The sequence below is a fragment of the Leguminivora glycinivorella genome, chromosome 19, assembly GCF_023078275.1.
Source record: "Leguminivora glycinivorella isolate SPB_JAAS2020 chromosome 19, LegGlyc_1.1, whole genome shotgun sequence".
NCBI classification, from domain to species: domain Eukaryota; kingdom Metazoa; phylum Arthropoda; class Insecta; order Lepidoptera; family Tortricidae; genus Leguminivora; species Leguminivora glycinivorella.
The window spans coordinates 6,590,074-6,615,895 of NC_062989.1; the positions used below are offsets into that span (position 1 = coordinate 6,590,074).

The following is a 25,822-nucleotide window of genomic DNA, read 5'->3' on the forward strand; positions in this document are numbered from 1 at the left end:
ATGTCAATATTTTAGTGAAAGTGCCTGAGTATATTTTCGATAGTTTTTTTTTTCAATAAAGTTTCTCTATAATCTATTGTCATTTTGATAACAGCACATACCTAAAACGAAAACAAATGGCTGTTTAGACGAACAAAAGTAGCACAAAAAATATGCCGGTTCCTGAGATTTAAAAAAATATGCTGATAGTTCTCGATGAATAGATATCGGGGCGAATCAACTTTTTGACCGACTCAAATCTGTCCGCACATTCTTAACATAGTTGTAAAATTAAACCCTTAAATAATGAATTTTATTGGTATTTTTCACTTTCCCCTGTATATTAAAACATAACCCTAACTGTTAGATCCAATAAACTGAAACTTTGTTCATTAGAAGTTCGATTTCTTGGTAACTCCAGAGACATTTTGAGTAACGCCAGAGACACCAAAAATGTCGGTCAAAAAGTTGATTCGCCCATCGACTATATTAATAGGGGCATTCCAATAGCATTCTATTTTTTCGGAAATTATTTATATTATGTTTTCAACGTTTCAAATCAATTATTACTTTACTGAGCATTCTTTACATCAATTGTGTTAGGAAAATTCTGCTATAACTCCAAATATTCCGAATATTCTCGATTGTACGGACATACATCTTGATGGATTAAGCGCGACCGCTTGCGCACTACCTAACGTAGGCACTGAACCGTGTAGTAACTAAAGAATGTTTTTATCTACAATACCGGGGATTCCTTTACTACAAGCAATGAGTAAATATTATGTAGTACAAATTCGAGGAACCCCTCTAGTAGTGTATGTGTAATGTGTATGTTATCAAAACACTTCCTATTAATTTCATGAATGAAATAAGTAAAATTCTCGCGTTTTCCTCATTCATGTTTATTGTTTTTGGTTTGAATTGGTATGTAATGCGCAGGACAGGTCATTGTGGCAATCTTTGGGGGAGGCCTATGTCCAGCAGTGGACGTCTTTCGGCTGATATGATGATGATGATGATGGTATGTAATTGAAAAGTAACTGAAACTATAACTAAATATGGCTCTGCTATCCAAAGAGGTCCTTAGCCTTCAAAACGAGATCACGCCAATTATCCCGATCCTATGCAGCTTCCTGCCAACTATTGGCTATTATAAACGACGTATATAAATGTACTTAGTAGGTAGAACCTAAATTGGTAATGAATATAATTATTTATTATTTATGTTTCATAAGATTCTGAAATATTATTATATTTATCGTCTGCAATAAATAAAAAAATACGTAAATATTCGTATTTTTTGAGTTACTAATATAAATTCAGTACATATAAAAGTGAGCATGTCTTATTCAATCTGACATTAATTCAACTGGATTATATCTAACAAATAAGTTGGCTTACTTTATTTAATAGACGATTTGCCTAACTTAGCATTCTCGTTTGCTACGAGTAAAATGTACCAAAATAATGATCGTTTTGTAATTGTTACATTACGATTGAGTGTCAACACTCTGATTTATATATATAATTATACACGGTGTAGCATGAGGAAACTGAAAGATTTAACTTAACTACGCATTTCTGAGGGCAAAATAAATATAAATGTTATATGACGTCAACACATTTCGCCAAAATATTTTTTTTTGTGTATTTTTTAGGTATGTTGGATGTATATTCACAGAAGTAAATGCTTTTCTAAAAAAATACTTTTGTGCAATGAGTCATTAGTTACTTTTTGATATTTAACAACGAGGATACGATCAAAACAGTGTTTTGTTCTTAGAAATAATAATTGTTAATGCTTATAACTATGAAAGTAGGCGAAATCAAGTTTATATGACATTTTAATCTTCTAAAATGATGAGGAATACGTTGTTCAAATTAATCGGTTTCCTCATGTACTTAACACCGTGTATATGCATACTTATTATAATAGAATAGTTTAATACGTAAGTAATTAAGGGAATTGAATGTAATTTTAGTTAGTAGGTAGTATATTTTGCATGCTGTCAAAACCGGCTAAAAAGTTGGGACACAAAAATTATGTAACACCTTTTTAAAAGCAAATAAAAATTATGATTATGATTATAATGTTTTAGGAATTATGAATTTAGGTCATCGTAATTGCAGAACGGTGTTAAAGGAACTAGGTACAAAAATAATGCTAATTTACGATGCTAAGTACCTACAGTGAGCTGCTTTTTTGCCAAGTTGATAAATAACATATTTAAGATATAGGTACCTACTCCTTTCCTTGACGGCAGATCACAAGTTATAATGTATATCTACCGATCCATTTTCAAACAACATAATATATCTTTGCATGCGATACATACATTTTCTTATTAAATCATACAAATAAAGCTTTGAGAAGTAGCCGTATACAGGCACCAGTCGATCATAAGTAGGATTTTTTAAATCAACTTAAATAAGTACATTATCTTTATCCAAAATAATTCCCTACTTTCGATGATCCATATGCCTAAGTAGAGTCGTGATAAGTATTATTGTTAGATACCTACAGTTTATTTGTTCTCTATCAAGGTTTGAACTTGCAGCACAAGGTCCCTTGCGAGAGACAGCACTGCTGAGGCGTCGTGCCGTTCCGCCATTTCTGAAAAAAAATAAAGTTGGGTACTAAAGCAAACGTCAGGAAGTAAGGGTTGCCGGCTGAAGGTTATAGACAGATGGGGATACGAAACCGGTGAGACCTTTGACGATAAGGCATAGTGATTTTCAAAATGCCAAAAAGCACTAAACATAGACTCATTCTTTAGAGCAACCTATACCTACAACTGGCAGTCTGAAAGTCTGAAACCCCCTTTTAATATTTTTTTTATTAAGTAACTTGTCATGTCACAAATATCAAATATCCAAATAAAGAAAATACAATCCTCTTTCGGATTAATATCAGATTTAATGTTCGTAAAATAACTTCTAAGATCAAATATATGTTTTATAATTTTGCCATATTTGTTTGAAACTGAATTTCCATGAACCCACGCAATACCTACCAGTACGTCCATTAAATAAAAACCAATCTAAATACCTAATCTACTTTTAAATACCACAATGAATCATTAATCCATCATATCAAACAAAAACTAGCGTTATTTTTGCGATTATCATTAGAGATCGCGCTTCGTCAGTGCTACGTCCGTACGGTGAATCCCCGGCGGCATCGGCAGCGGGCTTATCTCATTAACATGTTGTATGAGCAGATGTATTTAATTACCATGATTAGATAAATTATTATTGTGTCGAACTATGGAATATTACGTTATTTATTGATAGGATACAAAAATGAACGTGTTAATACACGTGATAATTGTTTACTAGAACGGTGCGGCAACGGTTGGAACAAATTTTATCAAAAACTCAAATAAACCAATAATATTAAAAGGCACCTACTCGTATAACTATAAAAATATTATATTTACACGTTAGGAACACTACGAATTTTTCATATTTAGGTCTTTAACCAACGAAGTATTATTTTCCGATTTCTACTTTTTTATTAAAATAAACATTGAAGCATTATTTGTGCTCCTTATGAAGGTATGTGCTAACTATAATAAATATTTTGTGTTTTGGTATAGACATTGCACTTTTTTTATCTTTCCGCAGAAATTATACTGTAGACTGCTAAAGGTGATAATAAAAATATGAAATAACGAAGCTTTGGTACCTATGTTTGACTCACCATTGAAAAACTTGATGATATCCGTAAAGTCCATGGTGTTAGCCAAAATGACGTCTCTGTAGGTCTCCAGAAGAGCCAATGCTAGGAACAGCACCATATGTTCAGAGGCCACGTGCCGCGCTGCCCAAATCAACTCCCATGCAGCAAACACCTGCGTGGATAATTTTGATATTGATGCTTCATCGCACAGTAAATATTATACAAAATGCGAACCTAACACCAGAAGGCATTCTCTACACGATCTACCAGATCTGATAATGTACAGTCGACCAAAAATGTGGTTTACCACCCTACGGTTGAGGTTCGTTTGAACGTCATGAGACAACAAGGTCGATTTCTCCATGCAATAATATTATGTCAGTGACAATTGCTCTCTCTATATACTTATGATACTTACGTCATGCCACGTGTAAAGTCAACCTTAGCGATCGTTAGAGCTCGCAGAAACTTTTGTCAAAAGTGGTAGACCACATTCTTGGACGACTGTACCTAGAATAGGTACCTAGATATTGATGACATTGATAAGCAAACGTTAGGACGATCTAGTGATCCACCCTGTATGGGTGCGCCAAAGTTCATATAAAATTGCAACTTCGATTATTGGAAGTCTGAAAATGTTTCTCATACAATTTTACATCATAATGATCGTTATATACCTGTTCGCCACCGACGTGGTATACAATTTGTTTTATGTTAATAGCTATCTTAACGCCGAATAACTAATAATAATAATTTTCACCACACCAACTGGTAAAGGCTTACTTTGCTATTCGAAAACAGATAGCAAAATTGCATTTTATCCACAAGAGTGTAAAGTAATTTCATACAAAATTTAACTTGATATCTTGAGCTGGCTGGTAGAATTTACCTATAAATGATGATTTTGAATCATAAATATTGAATAAATTGATAGATTTGATTTAGTTTCATGTTTTATAGTCAGTATTTTGTTCGTGTTGGTGTGGTGAAAAATTTTGTGTTTCACTCGGTGGCAAAGTTTGTTTAACCTTCGTGTGGCAAAAGATTCCACTTTTTGAACCACTCGCCACGCTCGCGGTTCAATATTGGAATCTTTCGCTTGCTCGGGTATCAATATTGGCACGTGCGGTTAAACAACAATTTTGCCCCTTGTAAAACAAATAACTATTTCAACATAAATATATTTTATACTAATATTAATGTTTTTATACTTTCTTAACATAACGATTGCGAATTATATCATTTAACATCATGACTCGTACAAGGACTGGTGGCTCAAAGGTTCAAAAATATTTGAATAGAGAATAAGTGAACTTGTTATTGCGCACATTTTTATCTACAGCTTCTTTTGTTTTTCTAAAGATAATGGTGGAGGATAGCGCTGTAAAGAGAGTGCACGTGAGATAAACGACTAGTCGCCGCGTGGTGGATTGCAGTTAGAATCCCGAATGCTGAGGTGCGACCTTGGTGATGTTAAGGCCACAATTTTAAATGTTTTTGGCACCTTTGTGGGCGTCTGATAAATGAATGTGACTTACATCTTGATAGAGTAACTCGCGCTTGAAATCAAGCAGGAACCAGCGGTAGCAGAAGTAGAAGTGTGTGTAGTCGCCGTGGGCGTGCATCAGCTCATACAGCTCGCAATCCAGGATCTGGATCAGAGACCTGAACACAAGTGATTATTTAAGTGTCAATTTTATTACATTCGATGTTCGTCTAGAAAATCACACTTCAAAGACAGTTTGGAGTTAGAAATGACAATCGTTGACGCTGACGAACACAGTCTGACTGCTTTCCGCCAATACGGAAGAGCGATATTATCGTAAGCTGTTGTGCATTTGGCTACGAACCTAGGCAAATCCTAGCATAGTGTACCTAACTGAGGCAATAGGGGCGTTATTAAACATCTATGGGTAACGTCATTGCGGTTTACACGAAATGATTACGTTACCCGTAGATGTTTTCAATAAGCGTGGGATGACTATCGTTTTGTTGGAATCCAATTTGCCTAAGGATTAAAGTCCGAAAGAGTTCCTAGAAAACACTATCCATACTAATTTCCCGCTTAAACCACGCAACCGATTTTGATGAAATTTGGAACAGACAATCTTTAGACCCTGAGACAGAACATAGGCTACTTTTTATATCCGTATCGCGATAGCGATAGCGATACGGATACGGATACGGATACGGATAATATGGGTATCGTTAGAGGGATACGGATAATCGGTCGGCGGTCTCTTACAATCAATGTGCTCTAAGACGATCGTTGTTTGCTTGCTTGAAGATTACGTTTGCGATAAGTATAAGCAAAATGTATTTTTTTTTAAGGGATAATAGAAAAAAGTACTTTTTACCCACCGATCATAGTGTCGAAATACGGGCTATGTGGGATGTTTATAACGGTTTCCCCAGCGTATATAGAATTACCTACGCTGTGGTCGATGTGTAATATTTCTACAATCGTTGCAAGCAAAAGTATTATGTGCAATCGAAATAATCGCAGATAAATATACCTACAGAGAAACCTAAGGATCCAAATGAAAATCTTAATGAATACTTTTATTACGCGGGCGAAGCCGCGGGTAAAAGCTAGTGTTGCAATATGTCTACCTATTCATGCATATTTTCCATTTTTTTTGTTTGTAGGTTTTTTTAGTAGTTTTATCATGTTTGTTTTCCTTTAACTTTGTTGTTGAAACAAAATTTTCCCAATATCTCTTACCTATAAAAATATCACAAAATTAAAGAACTTAAAACGCAAAGGGGGTTAAGTCTAGCAACGGCACACTATTTTAATACATAGAGGTCAGGAGTCGATTGCCAATACAACTTTAAAATTTTACGCTTTTTTTCTATTAATAAAAGTGACTTGTCAGACTGTGATCTCCATCCAAACAAACACCATATTCGCAGTGTGCGTGAACAGAGTATGCACAGCGCCCCGTTTCATCATAACGAGAAGTGGTGATGTTTTGACTGATAAAGTTAACGTATCTAAGAATAACTATGCATATACCTCATGTCCGCAAAGTGCGCATCCATGGCTTGTCCTGATGGGCTATCCTTGGCGCGCGTTATAAAGCTCGTGAACAGAGAATGCGCAGCGCCCTCTTTCATTATAACCAGACATCGGACAAAAAGTGCGGATGACGTAAAAATGACGTAGGTAATCTTCTACACAGGATGTTGGTATTTAAACTTCCGTGTGACATGTAGTAACAAAGTAGTATTAATGAAGTAACAAAATAATCGTAAATAAATCTATGGAATTCATAATACAGGTAGGATGATGTTAGTGAATAAAATATGTATTCACGAGATTTGTTAACATAAAGTACGATTATTTGAAATTAATTGAAGGGATATTTACAAAAACAACATAACTGCTTAGAGCGGTTGACACTTTTAGAACAACATTTTTGATCGTGACAGGTGTCAACCAGTGTAGTCAGTTATATTGTTTTTGTAAACATCCCTTCAATTAGGACTGAATAAATCTGTGGGAACCTCAGATAAATAGGTTTAAAACTCAAAGGTGGGAACAGTAGGTAAGATTAGTAAAAAACGTAACGTACGTACTTACTCATTTCAAGTGGCGATATCGTTTAATTACGAGGTTGATAAACAGATAAGTGATAATTGTTTATGAAAATCATAGATACTATTTAAAATCATCCTATAAGTGGTTTGACGTCATAGGCACTTTTTGTCCGATGCCTGATTATAACTAATAGATGTGGTGCTTTTTAACTATAAAACTCCCGTGAGACTCATACATATTTAAAAATATTTTAAGCGGGGTTGTGTATGCGTCGCGCTCTCGACATGTAAAGGCGGGGTCGCTACTCTTGATAAATATATATGTGGTGCTGTTTCCAGTGACAAAGCTAACTATTCACATACCTCATGTCCGCAAAGTGCGCATCCATAGCCTGCCCAGATGGGAAGTTATCCTTGGCGCGAGTCATGAGGGCCGCGAACAGAGCGTGTGCGGCGCCCTCCTCCCTCATCATCACGAGGAGTGGTGCTGCCAAGTCACACATGCCCTGCATGTAACCCATTTCTAGGTGCTCCCAGACGTACCTGAAAGATGCATGCAGGTGAATAAGCTTGGACCATTAATGATCTAATGATTATTATTATTTAGAGCCCAAACTGTGTCCCACTGCAGGGCAAAGGCCTCCCCCCTCCTTTTCCACTCGTCCCTGTTAGGAGCAATATCTGGCCAATCTTTCAAAAAGGAGTCCAAGTTATCCCGCATCCCCGGTTTGTGAGGAATGATTTAATGATATCGCTACAGAATATCGCTACTAGCGAAAAATACGCCTATTGAGTTTGATTGCTAATGTCATTAGCAGAGATCGGACTTCATATGTATAACGTTTTCAGAATAATGAAACTTATGTTGTTAGAAATGACGCCAAGAGTCCGATCACTGGTCATAAGACACGTGCAAAAAAGTCAAAAAAGACAGTTTATAAGTGTCTTTTCCCGAAATACAGAAGTGTTTTATTAAATGGTTCATCTGCCAAAGGGGTGTTTCTTCTACTTCTACTTGATGCATAAGAACTGTAAGGTGACATTTGTGCTGCAAAGCCATGTATTTTTGCTTTTATATAAAAATACTCACGTGCACATAATATTCCTGAGCTTGTCCAGGTTCTCGTCTGTGAAGAACGGATAGTTCCTGTCGCACCTCTGCACGTCTTTCTCAATGCGGTGCAAGTTCAAAGCAAAACTTTCCACCAACTCATTCTGAAAACGCAACGTGATTATGTAAAACATTATAATCTGCTTTATGAGAAGTAAGTATCTTGCTACTCAAACGCTATATATTTTTAACACCTAACTGGGTAAATCAACCAACCAAGACCAGTTTGAACTTACTGAGTAAACACCGCCATTGGAGCTTGCCGGCGACACACAGTTAGACCTGTTCTCTGGTCTGGGATCATTGGAAGGTTCCAAGGTGTCGAAGGACGCGCCAGCTGACGTGGACTCCTCACGCACCACGCCGAGCGGACTGCGTGCTGGGCTCATGTTCGCTAGACCGAAAGGCATACTTTTAAATTCAAAAGTTCCACTTTCAAACATGTAAAAGGCGGTTTTTTGAAGGAAACTTTAGTTACAACGTTGAATAAATTCCTTGACGCTTAAATGCCTTAAATAAATAACCTAAATCACGAAATTGTCGGATTTTCAGCATTTTAATCAATGAGATGTTGAAATAAGTACGGTCATTGTGCATAATTTAATTTGAAAAACAAAGGGTTTATAATTTTCTTTCACTTATATGAGTTCGTTGGCTTTCAGGCACAATATACTAGAAGTAACATTAGTTAAATTAGAGCTTAGAAGAGTAGTAAAAACTAGGTATTTTCTTACCAGTGGTTCCTCCTGACGCAGGTGACCCGCCCGCTGCCAGATCAACTGATGGATTCGTAATAATCACACTTGTATGCTGCTGCTGCGGTGGCGGCGGAGCTACTGGCACACTCTCGTCCAACGATGACCTCAATTCGTTCCCGTTTAGATTTATGTTCGCACTATCCACGCTACACAACGGCCCTCGTCCGCTGCCCGTCTGCACTATGCCTTCAGCCAACCTCTTTATCTCAGCTATGCTCTCCCTTCTCATATCAGGATTCTCAACTGTACTCTTAATGTGTACTTCCTCCTCTTCATCTAAGTCTTTAAGACTGTCTAAATCTACATCCCTACTATCACCCTTCTCAGTCTCTCCGTTTATATTCTCTTTGTCTTCTGAATCCATCTCTATGTTGTCTACTTCGTCTATGCTTGGCGCTCTTGACAGAACCGGTTTTGATTCTGGCTTCTTTTGTTCGATTTCGTTTGGTTCCGGTGAAACAACTGGTGGGTTGTCAGATATAATGCTGCAGTCGTCTTCAAACACCTGAAAGAAGTTGTCAATGTAAATTATCATTTGGAAATATTTCTCAATAAGATCAAAGGGTTAAAAGGTACCTAAATTTATTTGGAGCAAGCATTCATACAAACTAGTACGAGTCGTATGACTTGTGTGTAACAGTTCAGGGTCACTATCACTGGTGCGTAACGCATTCCCCACTACGACAAAAAAAAAGGTCACTATCACTGTCAATATATATGAGCACAGATAAAGTGGATTGTCAGGATCATAGCAAATGGAACAGGCGTGACTATATGTAACTGTATAGGTATATGTTTAACTAATAAATCGTTCGTCTTGTTGTACAGCCTACAGTCAACTGCTATATGTGTAGTAGGTATCTATAATTCATATAAGGTCTTCAGATGTAGTGCGAAAAGATTTGCCTTTGTATTGTTACGGAAACGGACGAACGTGTCATGCTATTTCAGTCAGTCTCAGTACATCGACTGAACTAGCATGACAAATACGAACGTTTTTACGGAAAATACGAAGGAAACCTTTTGGCAGTACATCCGTACCTAAAGTTAACAGCTAAGTACCTCGCTTGGCGATGCATTCTCAACCGGCTTCAGCCTGCCAGAAGCCTCACTCAGCCTGGCTATAGAAGCAGCTGTAGCTTCTCGGTCCCGCTGCCTCACGATGGCTTCCACGCAGAGCCACTCTGACATCACAGTCTCGTATTGTCGGCGGCAGGCTGCGTCTTGTTCTGCGCGCTCTTCTGTTGTTGAGCCAAATCTGAGAGACAAGGAAAACGGAGGATTATATGATGATAATGGAGGATTTTTATCAGAAAGAATAAGAACTTTACGGACGCAAGTATTGAACTAAAAGAATTTATAACTAAGTAGGTTGGAAGTATTACAACGTCCAAGATTAGAACAGAACATTGATATTACAAGACATGCTTGTCAGCCGAAGGTATGTAAATTACTATAGGTAATAGTTGTTATTGACGATTGTCCTAAATTCTTGATCTTACATCTGCCTACAATGATAGTCGATTCTCTTATCCGTTCGCAAAGTAGGTAAGTACTACAAGAATGAATTTTGGTTTTATTATTATTGTAGTTGCTTTGCTTTAATCTCATGTCCACCAACTGGCAACACTTTGCCCAGTCTTCTAATGAAATGGAACTTACTCATAATATCCAAGTAGATACGGCCACACTTCCCGGCGTATGTCGTGTTGCACACCACCATAGTATACCAGTCGATACACTTCATCTTTATCGCTGACGGCACCGCGCTCATCCGTCATGGCCCTCCATCTTTCCTCTGTAAGACCGCCTTCAGCACCCTCTGAAGAAATACATTTTCAAAATCAGTTTGTTATTCGTACATTCTTGTAGAACTTTTCTCCACACACTAACATTCATAAAGTGCTTCCGATTTTTGTAATAATGACAGAAAGCCCAGTAACCGTAATTCTGTTTTGATACTCTATTTAAGATAAGATAAGATAACCGTTTATTGCGAACCATGGTTACAAAGTTGTTTACATATAAGTACATAGGATCACATGGCACCCTGGTAGGGTATGGCAATTCTTAATACTATTTAAAGTTAAACATATTTAGTCTAAATTATTTTAGAAGCCAAGCTTTTGTTCCCCATTAATGAAATTCAACATTTTACAAAAAATTCAGAACAATCATAACTGAGTTTTTTGTTTTGGTGGGTCTAATGCGCTCATTTGACGTCAACCTATTTCTCGGAACACGCAAAAATTCCCAAACAGTTCTCATGATGGAATGTAGCATTGTGTCCGTCTCGTTTTTTATTTATTTTGTAGGCAGTAGGTTAGAATTAGTACTTACCGCTGGGTATAATATTAGGATGAACTAAGCCGCTCAAATGTGTGCGCACGGTCGAAAGATGCCTGCAGTACGCCAACCACCCGTAGAATGCGCGGGAGATGATCTGTCGACGCATTGTGCTGCATACTAGCTCGATTGACGCTGACTGAAATTAATAGAAAAAGGAAAAATCAAAAAACATTGTTGTTGGACTAGTATTTTCGTGACTTGTAGAAATGCTGTGTACATTTAATTATTTTAGATTAAATATGATACGGCACTGGGTCTGGGTCTATGAGAGGTATTTCAGATTTCAGATCGTTCCCTAATCACGACAAACTTTTTAAGAACTGTGTCCAGTGTTTAAATTTAACCTGTTGCTGGAGTAAAGATTTGATTCATCACTTTAGGTTCCGGCAGTAGGAAGAGTAGTCTATAGACAAGGTACTGGAGTCTATTGATGCCTTGGAAATAGATTCGAGGACCCAGATCTAGTAACAATGTGAGTATACCTGTTCTATTGGATGATGCTGTATCAGCGCCGGCGGGTGTCCATTGAGCCCTGCGGAGGGCGGACAGTCCACAGACATGTAGGGCAATCATGGTCGCGCGATAGATGGTGCTGGAATCTGATGATGTTGTGGAAGTGGATGCAAGATGGCGTGGCGTCAAGGTGTACTCAGCGGGCACCTTTTTTATCATAAATGGGCTTAAGTTGCCGGACTAAACGTTCTCAGAGTGTGTTTACGTTACGTTAGTGTGATAATATTTTAGTCATACCTGTTCTACGGGGTGATGCTGTATCAACGCCGGCGGGTGTCCATTGAGCCCAGCGGATGGCGGACAGTCCACAGACATGGTGCTTGAATCCGATGATGTTGTGGAAGTGGACGCGAGAGGGCGTCGAGGTGTGCGCGGTGGGGATTGCACGGAACGCTCTAGGAGTGAGTGACGCATCGCTGGAAGCAGTACAAGAAAATATTATATTGCGTTAAAAACATTAGTAATTGATAGCTAGATAGATTTTCACTACTAGCTTGAAGAAATTTAAAATCTATATGTTTCCCACGGGAAATGGCACGTAGGTGGTCGGTGCTTACAGCACATAAGTAGCATTACGTTAGAATTTGAGCGTCACTAAATTAGCCTAAGCGCCAATACCATAAATACCCGTGGGATATCAATTATTTACTCCTTCAGTCAAGATTTTGTGTTTCTAAGTAGGTATGCTAAAGTTACATTCTTGGTCTCATTAGCATTTCACTTCACTTCATCCTCTTTTCATTCTGCTTTGCAGAGAACTGACATTTTTGCTTTAGGCACTACAGAATAACCGGACCTACCTTCCCGATCCGCTATAGCATTGTTGACAATTCGGAAGACGTAGTCTCCAGCCGCCTCTTCCCATTCAGTTTCATCAGTCTCTCCGCTCTCGCACAGGCTTGGCATCGGGCGTCGGCGGCCTTTGCCACGCCCAAATACCTAAGGAAACCGAAAAATATATGTAGATGTTAAAATTGCTTGCTTTCGATGCCTGGATTATTTTTCATTGAAAAAGCTATGTGACCGTTTTAGTACAAATAACACTTTTTTGATTATTGTGTGCTTTTGGGTCTCCAGAAACCCATCGACGCGGAATCGGCTCTCGCTAACCAAAAATCGCTCTTTAGTATAAACATGCGTACGCATGCGTTCAGCGATGACGACGCGTAAGCGTCTTCATACTGATGAGCGATTTTTGTTCGGCTAGAGCTCAATTTCGCGGCGATAGGTTTGAGGAAACCCTTCTTTTCAAAGTTCAAGTAGGTAATTATGTTCTGGTACCTTTCCAGCTCCTCTTTGTGACCAGAGTGGAGGATCGAGTTGCCCATGTGGCAACAGTCCAGTTTCTAAGTTGCTCAGGAATGAGAGAAGATGACCACCTGCAGAAAAAAATACAATGGTAAAGATTCGGAAATGGACACATAGCTTCGTTAAGATAAAGTTGAAGTGAGTGAATAGTAGAGGTATGTAATTATGTATCACCAAGATACACATACATCACCCATCTTGTTATAGTGTACACTTTTTTTTTAATACTACGTCGGTGGAAAACAGGCATACGCCTGATGGAAAGTGGTCACCGTAACCTATGGACGTCTGCAACTCCAGGAGTGTCACATGCGCATTGCCGACCCATTAGAAACTTACACACACAATCTTGATTTACACACAGGTTGCACGCCATCTTGTCCAACGAGTATGAGTGCGTCGGCGCCGGGCGCGCGATGCACGTGCACAAACTCCACCACACGCATACGCATATTATCACACATCTAAACTCACCTTTAGGGAAGTGTTGAGGCGGGCGTTGCACGCCATCTTGGCCAACGAGTATAAGCGCGTCGGCGCCGGGCGCGCGTTGCACGTGCATAGTTGCACACACTCCACCACACGCATATTATCACACATCTAAACTCACCTTTAGGGAAGTGTTGAGGCGGGCGTTGCACGCCATCTTGTCCAACGAGTATGAGCGCGTCGGCGCCCGGCGCGCGTTGCACGTGCACACACTCCACCACACGCATATTAGTACACATCTACACTCACCTTTAGGGAAGTGTATGGGCGGGCGTTGCACGCCATCTTGGCCTACGAGTATAAGCGCGTCGGCGCCGGGAGCGCGATGCACGTGGACGTATACCACCTCCCACACGCACACTTGCAGCGACATCGCCCAGTACACGCTGTAAAACAATCTATATGTACTCGTAGCTATAGCTATGTAGTTTTGTGGAGCATTGTAAGTACATGAAACTCTGCGCTTATCTTTAATTTAAAAAAAAAAAGTGTAAGTACTTAACATTAATCGAGTTCACTAATTAGGTACCTAACTCGCGTTTCTAGCATAATCCAATTTTTCCTTTATTCCTTTAATATAAAAATGTTTAGAATCGTTAGCAGACGTTTCTGATTGACTATGAAACAATTTAACGAATAGGTATACAAGATATGGTTTAGATCTAGATCATGCGGTCTATTGTCAAAAGGAATATCGTCGTAACAATTTCGTTCTTTGCATATTCAAATTTACAAAAGTCAGTAAAAGTACCTATCTTTTAAACAATTGTACGCGAACTTTGTTAAATTATGAGTATTATAACGAATTATCAATAAAATTGGAAAGTGTCATTAATAAAATCCCCAATCCTCTTAAAGATGAAGCACGCGCCTGAAGCGTGGGACGAAAGAATATTTCGATTATTCAAAACCCCGCGAGTTCAAACCTCGCAGGCCGATTCATTTTCCAATTTCCGCTATAAACCACGAGCATTATAAGAAGTTTTTCAATTAATTTGACAGAAACAAGACGTTTCAATGAGTGGGCCGCTATGTCGCACAAAGACTCGTCATAGCGATTAGCTCCACCAATTTCCGCTATAAACCACGAGCATTATAAGAAGTTTTTCAATTAATTTGACAGAAACAAGACGTTTCAATGAGTGGGCCGCTATGTCGCACAAAGACCCAATTTCCGCTATAAACCACGAGCATTATAAGAAGTTTTTCAATTAATTTGACAGAAACAAGACGTTTCAATGAGTGGGCCGCTATGTCGCACAAAGACTCGTCATAGCGATTAGCTATGCAGCGAGGCACGCGGGTGATGGACAAGTAGGTAGGTAAAGTTTTTAGAAGATAGGCAAATAATATATTTTTCTGCTAGAATAGATTAAAATAACGATCACGAAAAGGTGGCTTTTATTTTTATTTCGTATAATTTATTTATTATCTTTTTTAAGTGACCGAAATGACGTTAGTGAAATTTAATAGCAGATGAGGTGACAATGCCTTTGCGCGTGCTGAATTATTAGAAATTAGAAGAAAAAAAAATACCTAAGTCCATGACAGCTAAGTCACACTGACAGTTGACATCGCTTTTTTTCTGAAAAATATATTACTTGCCTACCTTCAAAAAATTTTTCTACCCAATTGGACATCTTACTAAGACGTAAGGTTTATTAGAGGGACAGACGGGGTAAAAGGGCTTTAACACTGAGTAAAATTATTATTTCATTCCTATATCATTTAAAATAAAGTCTTCACATCAAGGTATATAATTAGATTTAACTATAGGAATGAAATCGAATAATAGCTTTGTTTTATTTTTGCCCGTGTCTTATATTTAGGCCCGTCTGACCCTAGTTATTTTTCTAGCTAAGTTTAGTTTATTTATATTGGTAATATCACAGGTAATATTAATGAATATTTATTTACCTTCTAAAAGATTGGGAAAAGAAAACATCTGAAAGTGTTTAATATAATTTGGAGAAACAATGTCGTACGTCGTATGTTAAAATCATGTTCCTTCTTAAAGATTACTACGTTACAAGTCGGTAACATACGAGGACAAAACATTAATTAACTTGGGCATGCAAATTGGCAACAAGGCCAAATTACCCATTTACAAGGGCTGCGTAAAAAACCGAGCTTTAAATTACAAACATATTTTTTACAAACAATCGTCGAGGGATTGGTAAAATGATACGGCGAATATTTCTAAATACATTATTCCTAGCCTAACAAAAAATAATTTTGCTTTATCATTTTTTTCCCCAATTTTTTCGTAATTTTATTTGGTGCCAGTAACCTCAGGCGTAAATGAAATTACGACATTTTAATAATTCTGTCCCACAAAAAGTATAAAATACATTTTCAATATTTAACGATCGAAATTTATGGACAGATAACCGATTTTTGAATTTCAAACTTTCCATTTCGTGTAACTCCCTATCTATTTTCATTATCACCAATCATATTAAAGAAAAAGTCACCCCCGTTTTCCACACATTTTTGATAAACGAAATTGAGCGTTTCTTAATTCAAAAATCGGCTTCCTATTTGCGTAGAAGGTGTTATTACGATAGCGAAAAAACATAAGAAGCATGTAACGAAAATAAAAACATAAAAATAAAACAGAACATACCAGTCAATGCACAAAGGGCCAGAGCAAAGGCGCCTGTATACTGAGCAGGGCGCAGGGCTGCACATGAGACACGTGTGAGGGCAGGCGGACGCATGCACAATGTGACAGCGGAAACTACACAACAGAGCTACGTAACCAAAATGTAAAAAGCTAAAAAATAACTAGAAAAACATAAAGGTGCAAGGTGTATGTATTGTGTACACTGTCACTTTAGTTAGGGTAAAAATTAGTTATTTGTTATACAAGGGGGCAAAGTTGTATTTAAACGCCGAGTGTGGAATTGAAAAACGAGCAAGTGAAAGGATCCTATAGTTGAACCACGAGCGAAGCGAGTGGTTCGAGAATAGAATCCTGAACTTGCGAGTTTTTCAACACACGAGAAGTAAAATACATTTGCACTCGTGTGTAACACAAAACTTTTCCCCTCACTATAGCGAGGAAAGTACAACGCAAAAAACGCCTTTATCACTGCTTCCAGTAGTTCCACAGGTGGTAAAATCTTCATCACTAGATTAACCTACTTTTATTAATTTTAAAGTAGAAAATTTGCCTCTATTCAAGGTCAAATTACTTTATCCACTAGTGTATAAAATGCGTTTTTACCCGCTGGTATTTAAGGACAAAACACGTGTTTCCGAGCTAGTAACGTGAGGGGAAAAAAACTTTTTAATAACAAAACTTTGGCAAGTCGCAGACTTATTAAATATGTATAGGTCACTTAGTAAATTTGTCGAAGATCGCTCGACATGTTTCGCTCCGTAACGAGGAGTATGTCATTGAGGTCGCGCGATGCCGATAATAATGACAACTTTACGTGAGTGATTCGATTTTACATGTTTAACAAAAAAAACTGTTTATCTCAGAAATTTTCATAGAATTTCACAAACAAAAATCTATTCATCACCCTCCTTGCGTTATCCCGGCATTTGTCACGGCTACTGGGAGCCTCGGGTCCGCTTTGACAATTAATCCCAAGATTTGGCGTAGGCACTAGTTTATACGAAAGCGACTGCCATCAGACCTTCCAACCCGAAGGGTAAACTATACCTTATTGGAATTAGTTCGGTTAATCCTCACGATGTTTTCGTTCACCGAAAAGTGACTATAACTCTAATCTATTTATTTAGACTTAATAATTTGTGTCATGACGACTGTTAAATTTTTGGTCAGTGTATGTATTTACGTTTCACATGTTGATTATTGGCAAATACTTACCTACTGAATGACACGTAATGCACATTCAATAAAACAATTTGGACAGGTTGCATGGCACCATTGGCACCCATTTGTCATTCAGAATAAGAGGTTTGCTAGATTAGCAGTGCATACATATCAAAGACATATATAACTCCGTATAGACAGATAAAGTCTAAGAAAAAACGTACCTCAGTACCATACAGAAAAAGGTACGGTGGCCTAGATGGCATTACACCTTTGGGGAACGCTCGGCTAGATGGCGCTAATATTAATATTTGACATTTTAACACATATCAAGCTAACAATATGGGCCAAATTGTCAAAACTGAGGTTAAAAAGTTTCATGATTGTGTCGAGAGATGGCAGTCTATGCACTGTGATTACACATTTTACTTTGACAGTAACTCTCTATAATACTCGATCCTCTTTGATACATAATAATAAGACCATAAATGTGTACCCTATTGTATGTGTCTCTAAAACTACCCTCCTATTAACATGTATAGCTTGTCTGTTAGTGTTAATTTTACGGAATTTATAAATAAAGAAATAATTATACATTTTGTAGGTTTGTAGTAAGATTTTCCAACTTATAATCGTTTCGTATTCAGTTTCGTTCCAAGTGACATGAATACACATACCTACATCATACACTAAGCAACATTATAACTTTAAATAAAGTATCTACAACATCACATCACATTAAATTATTATCAGCTAAGTATGAAACTTTACACAAAAACATTCCACAAATCTCTTAACTTCAAAACACGCACTCAAAGCAGAACTTTCGCAAATAATAAAACAACATAAGTCGAATTAATAACTAAGTTTTAAAAGCACAGGCTAGCCGAATGGCACAATCGCTCACGAAACGCTCACGAAACGAAGCGCTAGTAGATATCTATCTCTATCGCGCTTGCGTATTGGCGCGACAGAGCCAGCGGCGTATCGCTTTCGTTTGGCGTCGGAGAAATGCCATTCGGCTACGGGGCCAAATCTCCATGTTTGAAAGAGCTAAGAATTCTAACTTTTAATAACAGTTAACAATATTAAAAGTACTAAAAAGGTGCAGTTTTATTCTAGGTTTACACGGGCTTAGTATTTGTAATTTAGTATTAGCGATTAGGGGCTTGTCAGCAAAGTGACAAGTGGCAAGTAGCCGTCTACACATGGGTGTTAGAGAATGGGTATTATTAGCACAACTCGGAGTGGCTCGGACACTGGCGATCAAATATATGAAAGAGGCGCGTTCCTAGCACACAGTCTAAGCTCGTGTAGGTGAACGCGTACTATGCTTGTGTAAGTGAGATATGACAGGTCAACTGTTCGCGTTTTTGACAGGCGGTAACTGTGAGGTAACCGAGAGGGGGTGGGCGGCACTTTCAGCGGGGAGCGGGAGTGGCCGTACGATAGTACTCTTTATTATACTGTGGTATTAGTTACAAGATATTGCCATGGTAACGAAGTAAACTAATCACTGGAGTGGTTGAACTTCACTTGTCAGTACTGTTTACACCATTTGTAAAGTGGCAAGTATTAGTATTTTTTGCCGGGGCGGGCGGTAGATTCTTGTTGCTTGGTAAATAGAACAGACTTCTATTCACTTGAACTCGCAGTTGCACTAATACTAAGCACTTGTACAATGTGCAGTTTACACGCATGTGACAAGTATTAGTGACACGCACTAAGCATTAGCTACTAAGCCCATGTAAACCCAGCATTATGTTCACAGAAACCCTGGAAATAAAAATTACAAAGAAAGCAAAACTCGAGCCAGGGAATGAAGTACACAATGGCACGAAAGCGGCATTATGAATAAAAACTTTGTAATTACAAGCTTTGCACTTCACTTTTCAGTGAAGTGTTAATAAGTGGCCTTGGGGACTTATAGGTTATTATTACCTATGCTTTTGCCACTTGGGGAATGGATTAAAGGGGAAATTACTTTTGAGTGCGGTTCGAGAGTTTATTGACTTTGCCTACTATTTCAATTAAGTCCAGTATTATTTTCTTAATTTATTACATTTTGTTAGTTATTTCAAAATCAATAAACTCTCGAACCGCACTCAAAAGTAGTTATACTTTAAATTGCCTACTATTTCAATTAAGTCAAGTATTATTTTCTTAATTTATTACATTTTGTTAGTTATTTCAATTTAAAGTATAACTAGTGAACTACTTAGAGGTTGCACAATTTTTGCGTAATTTCTAAGGGAACAAATAATAGAAACTACCTATTAAAAACTCCCCTGCAATTTACCAGATAAAATCAGCATGCACTAAAATGTCGCCTAGTTATACTACTTTAATTGTAATCAATCAACCTCTAGAAGACAGCTATGAGACTTCAAACCTCAGGCTGCTTAGCCAAAGGGCCAATTATCTACGCTTTGTAGCCAATAAAACGCAGTCACTATCTCACTAATGTGGAAAACAATAGAAAGATCTTATGCATTTGTTTATCGGAGCGCAAGCGTCTAGGGCCTTTTTGTATAGGGCCCCATATTCTAAAATCAGCATACCTTTTATCAACTCCTTCGCTCTCAGCGTACCCGTTCATGAGCTGGTTAGGGGTCCACTTGATGATCAGACCAGCAGCAGTCTGGTGAAGGCTCAGGTAGCCCGGCATGGGCTCCGCTACGTCTTTCTGCAGTTACAATATTTGGGTTAGCATGACATACATCCATACTAATTTTAAATGGGAAACTGCGTGTGTCCGCCGGTCTGTCACGGCAAAACGGAACTTCGAATTGACGTGATTTTTTAAGTGGAGATTGTTAAAGGGATGAAGAGTGACATAGGCTACTTTTTGTCTCTTTCTAACCCCCCCCCCCCCACTTCCCTAACATGAGGGGGGGGGGTGTTCAGTGCAACTCTTAGGAATTAGGAATTGAAGGAAAAAGAGAGGAGGAGGAAGGGGTAGGTGTTATTGCATTGCCCACACAACAATTTGAACCTCTATCCCACATTCGCCTTCTACAACACCCAAAGGAAAGGGGGTGGTGAAATTCTTAGGGGAGTAAGGAGATCTGGTCACTCGGAAAAGTTACATTTGAATCCGCACGGTCCAGCATAGAATTGGCTTATCTACTTGGAAAAATGCCAAACAGATTTCAAAGACTGGTTGATTTGAATCAAATTTCATGGAACGCTAACCATCAGCGTCCAGAATGTTAAATAAAATTGGAAGAATTTTTCGACTGAAAAATGATAACAGTATTTTGCAATCCTATTTCAATCCTGTTTGTAGGTAATCTATATGTTAAGTTGTAAAGTACGTACCTAATTAGGTAGACACCAATGCAACAGAATCTTCGTTTTTTAAAGCATTGGCTTTTGATGTCCGAACCTTATCGAATATTCACACTTAAAGATTATTTCATTAATTCATTATCCTCCTTGCGTTATCCCGGCATTTGCCACTGCTCATGGGAGCCTGGGGTCCGCTTTGACAATTAATCCCAACATTTGGCGTAGGCACTAGTTTTACGAAAGCGACTGCCATCTGACCTTCCAACCCGAAGGGTAACTAGGCCTTATTGGAATTAGTCCGGTGTCCTCACGATGTTTTCCTTCACCGAAAAGCGACTGGCAAATATCAAATAATATTTCGCACATCAATTCCGAAAAACTCATTGGTACGAGCCGGGGTTCAAACCCGCGACCTCCTGATCGAAAGTCGCATACTCTTACCGCTAGGCCACCAGCGTTTCACTTAAAGATTATATAAAATATCAATAAAAAAATGTGAAAGTCTTACCGGTTGTACGCGTACATTGTTCTTGCCATATAAGAGCGCCGCCCGGGAGTTCTGGTGCAAACTCTCCACGTAGTCCTTCGCTGTCGATCCAACGGCATTGATTGCACCTAAGGTTAACATACAGAGTCAGGACAAGATCATTTTGCAACTACTTCGATAGCCTCTGCAAGGGTTAAGTAACGTCACAATTTAACGTAACGTCACAATTTCATCGAAATTTGACGTCAAATATGTAGGTAGTACATACATTCAGAGAAATTACATAAAACTTGCCGGTTGCGTGGTTTAACTCATACCAGCATTATAAACGACAGCGTTATATCGACTTTAACCCGCTTAAAATATTTTAAATATCCATATTAATATTATAAATGGGAAAGTATGTATGTATGCATAGAAATATTACATATAGAATACTAGTTTCCATACAACTCATCGGCCAACAATGAAGCCAAAACCCGATCGATGTGTGCGTGGAACGCTCCTGTTTTACGCTCACCCCACGCACACATGCATATAAAAAATGTTGCCAGAGAAAAATGTTTTCCCTCGAAGTTGGGATTTTACAAAGTCGTACTTGGTCATAGTAATTAATTACTAATAATTTTAGTGTGTGTTCCATGGAAATTGCTGTAAGTAAGATTATTTAAATTTGTTGCAAATGGTTGAAATGAATAAGCCAATAAATTTAATCAGTCTTTTATTTTAAAAATACCTATACCTACATATTAAGTACTTAAGAAGCACGAAGTCTTTTATATGAGACATTTTTTGCGCCCGCTGTCACTGTATCTTAAACAGACATTTAAATAAAATACTCCATTGTTTTCTACACAAAATTTATAAGTGTTTTTTGATATTTGTATATAAATAATACAAAATTATACATTTAATTAGGAAGTGTTTGTTACAGTCTGTGTTGTTTAAAATTTTCTAATTCAGTTCTAGGAAGGTTGCATGTTAAAAAACCTAAACATTTGAGAGGTTTGGAACTATCGGTTCATTTTTTAGCTGTCAATGCTGTCGAACGTATTAGGTTCGTTATTCGTGTATGTATTCGTTCGTGTTACCTTATAAAATTTGATTATACGAGTCCTTATTTTGATACTTTATTATTATGATTGTATTTATTGTGTATTTGGTGACATGCGGTGGACTGTGAGTAATAAAACATTTTTTTTCAATTTTTTATTTTTGCACTTTGTCAGCGTGATTGATATACATATTGATACCAAATTTCAGCTTTCTAGTGCTAACGATTACTGAGATTATCCGCGTACGGACGGACGGACGGATGGCCAGACAGACAGACAGACATGGCGAAACTATAAGGGTTCCTAGTTGACTACGGAACCCTAATAAAAAAGAACAACTTCATGTTACTTGGTAAAAAAACCGGCCATGCATATGTGACACCCATTGAGTTACAGGCGTCCATAGGTTACGGTAACCGCTTTCCATCAGGCGGACCCTATGTTTGTTTGCAACCGATGTAGTATAAAAAATATAAAGCGGTGGACGGAAACACTAGTACAGTAAGTGCGTTTTCACATTATCCGATCCGATATCGGATATAGGACCGATATCCCATACAATACAGGCGCCATCTTTTTTCTATTGAAATCCTTCCGACATCCGATATCGGATCGGATAATGTGAAAACGGACTTACTCTGCAATGCAGAGTAATTATGCAGAGTCTGCATACATTGCAAGTTAAAAAAAAAGCTTGTAGAAAGGCACTTACTTTAGAAAGGACCGTACCACGGCGTAATTTCCGCAAGCCGTTTTTACTAATGTACTTGTCTTGCTCATTAATATGGAGCGAGCATACACGACTATGTTTAGTAGGCTTCCACATAAAATCGTTCCTGTTTTGCCGGATTGTCTCAATCCATTTCGCAGACAGAAGCGGATCAGTCGGAAATCTAAAACGAACATCATGCTAAAATTCCTAGCTATAATTAGAATTTTGATAAAACAACAAAATTTCTGTCTTTGAGAAAATAAAAAAAAAATTGTTCATTTTAAAATGTATGTTTTCTTTAAATATACATACAAAGAACCTAACATTGTTAATACTTATATTTAACCACTTGACAGTCCTACGATAGCATAGTATCCAAAAATAAATTCTGGTAGACAGTCCTACGATACCTTACTATCCAAAAGAGGGGATGGAGACACAGTTGATTAAAGTGACATCTAGCGAAATATTGCGGCATTATTTACTTATTATCTTGATACAATAACGTAGCCTAACTACATAGTTTGCTACAAAAAGTATAGATGGCAGTGTACGCTCGTTATTTAGTGAATGAAAAAATAAATTCGGCAGTGCCTTGTCAAACTCCGCGTGTTTGTGTTTGATTTTGAATTTGTTTAATTTTTTTTGGATATCTTCATGAGAACTGTATGTGTTGGTTGTGGTATCATTATAAAGGTAAAATAGTATATTTCTCTACGTAATAAAAAAGGGGGTCATCGCTCAAAATTTCCTGTAATTTAAGTAATAGTCAAATAAAAAATTTCTTCATTTTTTTTCGATTACATAAGTTTAACCTTGATTGTATGTATGTTTGTTTGTCCGTCCTTCACGTAAAAACGGAGCGACGAACTGACGTGATTTTTTAAGTGAAGATAGTTGAAGGGATGGAGAGTGACATAGGCTACTTTTTGTCTGTTTCTAACGCGAGCGAAGCCGCGGGCAAAAGCTAGTAGGATTATAAACATTTAAATATAATACACGGTGAAATAAAAAGGGCCGTTCAAATTATGAACAGTGACTTTTGAGGTTATAATGAACAACTTTTATTATGGAACCAATGCTCATACATTTCGACTGTCATGTCATGCCGCTCATTTCTGGAACAGGCTAAATTTTTTTTCGCGAGTTCAGTATTGATAGTCCCATAATAAAAAAAGTTAAATATGCCCCCAAAAATGACTATGCAAAGTTTGAACGGTCTTTTTTATTTCAGCTTGTACCTATACATACGAGGGTCATGCCAAAAGAAATTAGATACTCAAAATTTACATACTTTATTCTTTATTACAGCTATCTATTTTTTCGAAGTATTCATCGTGAACACGTATACACTTTTCCATCCGTCTAAACCACTTAGAAAATACCGATGACCACTCTTCTTTAGACACCTCAGAAATTTCGTAATTATACGCAGCCAGGGCATCTTCTTTGTTCTCAAATCCCTTTCCTTTTAATTTTTCTTTAATTTTAGGAAAAAGGTAAAAATCACAGGGGGATAGGTCAGGGGAATATGGGGGGTGGGGCAGAATAGTCAAGTTTTTTGAGCTGAAATAGTCAAGTGTTCTAGCGGAAGTGTGCGGGGCAGCGTTGTCGTGGTGCCAAAGCAGGTGCCGGGTTCCTGACTTCGGCCGCTTGTCACACCAAGCTGACAGTACTCTTGGGGCACAAACTGTCACATACCATTCTGAATTAACTGTCTTTTGATCTTCTAGCACTATTGTAGCAATATGTCCCGTCTTGCAGAAAAATGAGACAACCATTTGTTTTTGTGTGCTTCGGGTTCGGCGACATTTTGTTGGCGTCGGCTCATCTTCAAAACACCATACTGTGGACTGTCGCTTTGTTTCGGGATCGTAGTTATATAGCCATATTTCATCATCTGTAAGTATATCATATACGTTTTTTTTCTCGCCTGCGTCGAATTTATCTATCATAAATTTGCACCAATCCACGCGACGGTCTTTCTGTAAATCGGTGAGCTTGTGCGGCACCCATCTTGAACAACGCTTATGAAGAGACAGTTTACTATGAATTATAGTTTGCAATGCAGCTGATCCAATGCCCAGTTCACGCTCGAGCTCTACATATGTAATTCGTCGGTTCGGTTCGCACGAATACTGCGGTTTTTTCGCCCACAGCCTGTACATTTTCTTCAGTGACTGCGGTTGGCGGCCGTCCGGTCTTCGCCTCATCTTCAAAGCTCTCCCGTCCTCTTTTAAATTCAGCAAACCAATTAAAAACAGTTGCACGTGAACACGCAGACTCTCCAAAAGTCGAGACTAAAATTTCAAAACACTCTTGAGGTTTTAAACCTTTTTTAAAGTCATAATATATCATAACATGAAAATCACGTCGAGTAAGCTCCATTGTTGCGGAAAATTTCCGCCAAAATTATTAAGAAAAAAAATAATTAAAAAAAGAATCGTACGAATTTCCAAGTGTTCCATTTTTAAATTTATAAGCAAATAACCTACCTTTACAATGGTGTATAACTGGCCAGTATCGATCAAATGACCATAGAGTATCTAACTTCTTTTGGCATGACCCTCGTATTTCTTATAAAATACAACTATACTACTGTTTAGAATCAACTTCTGTCCTTCGTGTATAAATATTGTCAAAGTTTAATAGGTATAACCAAAACTACAAAAGGTCGAAGTTTCGTGACAAATTGGCCCTGAACCGCTAAAGTTAAACAAAACTTTGATATTACTTACACGTAGGTAGGAGAAAT

General features: G+C 37.9%; 1 protein-coding gene across 1 annotated transcript in view; it reads right to left on the bottom strand.

Moving 5' to 3' along the window:
- Positions 1–464: 464 nt before the first annotated feature.
- Positions 465–25,822, bottom strand: part of LOC125236750 (small G protein signaling modulator 2-like) — a 195,097-nt gene continuing 169,739 nt past the window's right edge. The window contains exons 6-22 of the mRNA XM_048143675.1: positions 21,322–21,428; positions 20,084–20,208; positions 16,362–16,475; positions 13,985–14,121; positions 13,220–13,317; positions 12,739–12,877; positions 12,176–12,354; positions 11,417–11,561; positions 10,739–10,898; positions 10,139–10,334; positions 9,053–9,581; positions 8,555–8,712; positions 8,298–8,422; positions 7,571–7,750; positions 5,203–5,329; positions 3,686–3,836; positions 465–2,596 (exon numbers count right to left, since the gene is read on the bottom strand). Coding sequence (XP_047999632.1) covers positions 2,508–2,596; positions 3,686–3,836; positions 5,203–5,329; positions 7,571–7,750; positions 8,298–8,422; positions 8,555–8,712; positions 9,053–9,581; positions 10,139–10,334; positions 10,739–10,898; positions 11,417–11,561; positions 12,176–12,354; positions 12,739–12,877; positions 13,220–13,317; positions 13,985–14,121; positions 16,362–16,475; positions 20,084–20,208; positions 21,322–21,428 — 2,759 coding nt within the window. The 3' untranslated portion in view covers positions 465–2,507. The remainder of the gene's footprint in view (positions 2,597–3,685; positions 3,837–5,202; positions 5,330–7,570; positions 7,751–8,297; positions 8,423–8,554; positions 8,713–9,052; positions 9,582–10,138; positions 10,335–10,738; positions 10,899–11,416; positions 11,562–12,175; positions 12,355–12,738; positions 12,878–13,219; positions 13,318–13,984; positions 14,122–16,361; positions 16,476–20,083; positions 20,209–21,321; positions 21,429–25,822) is intronic.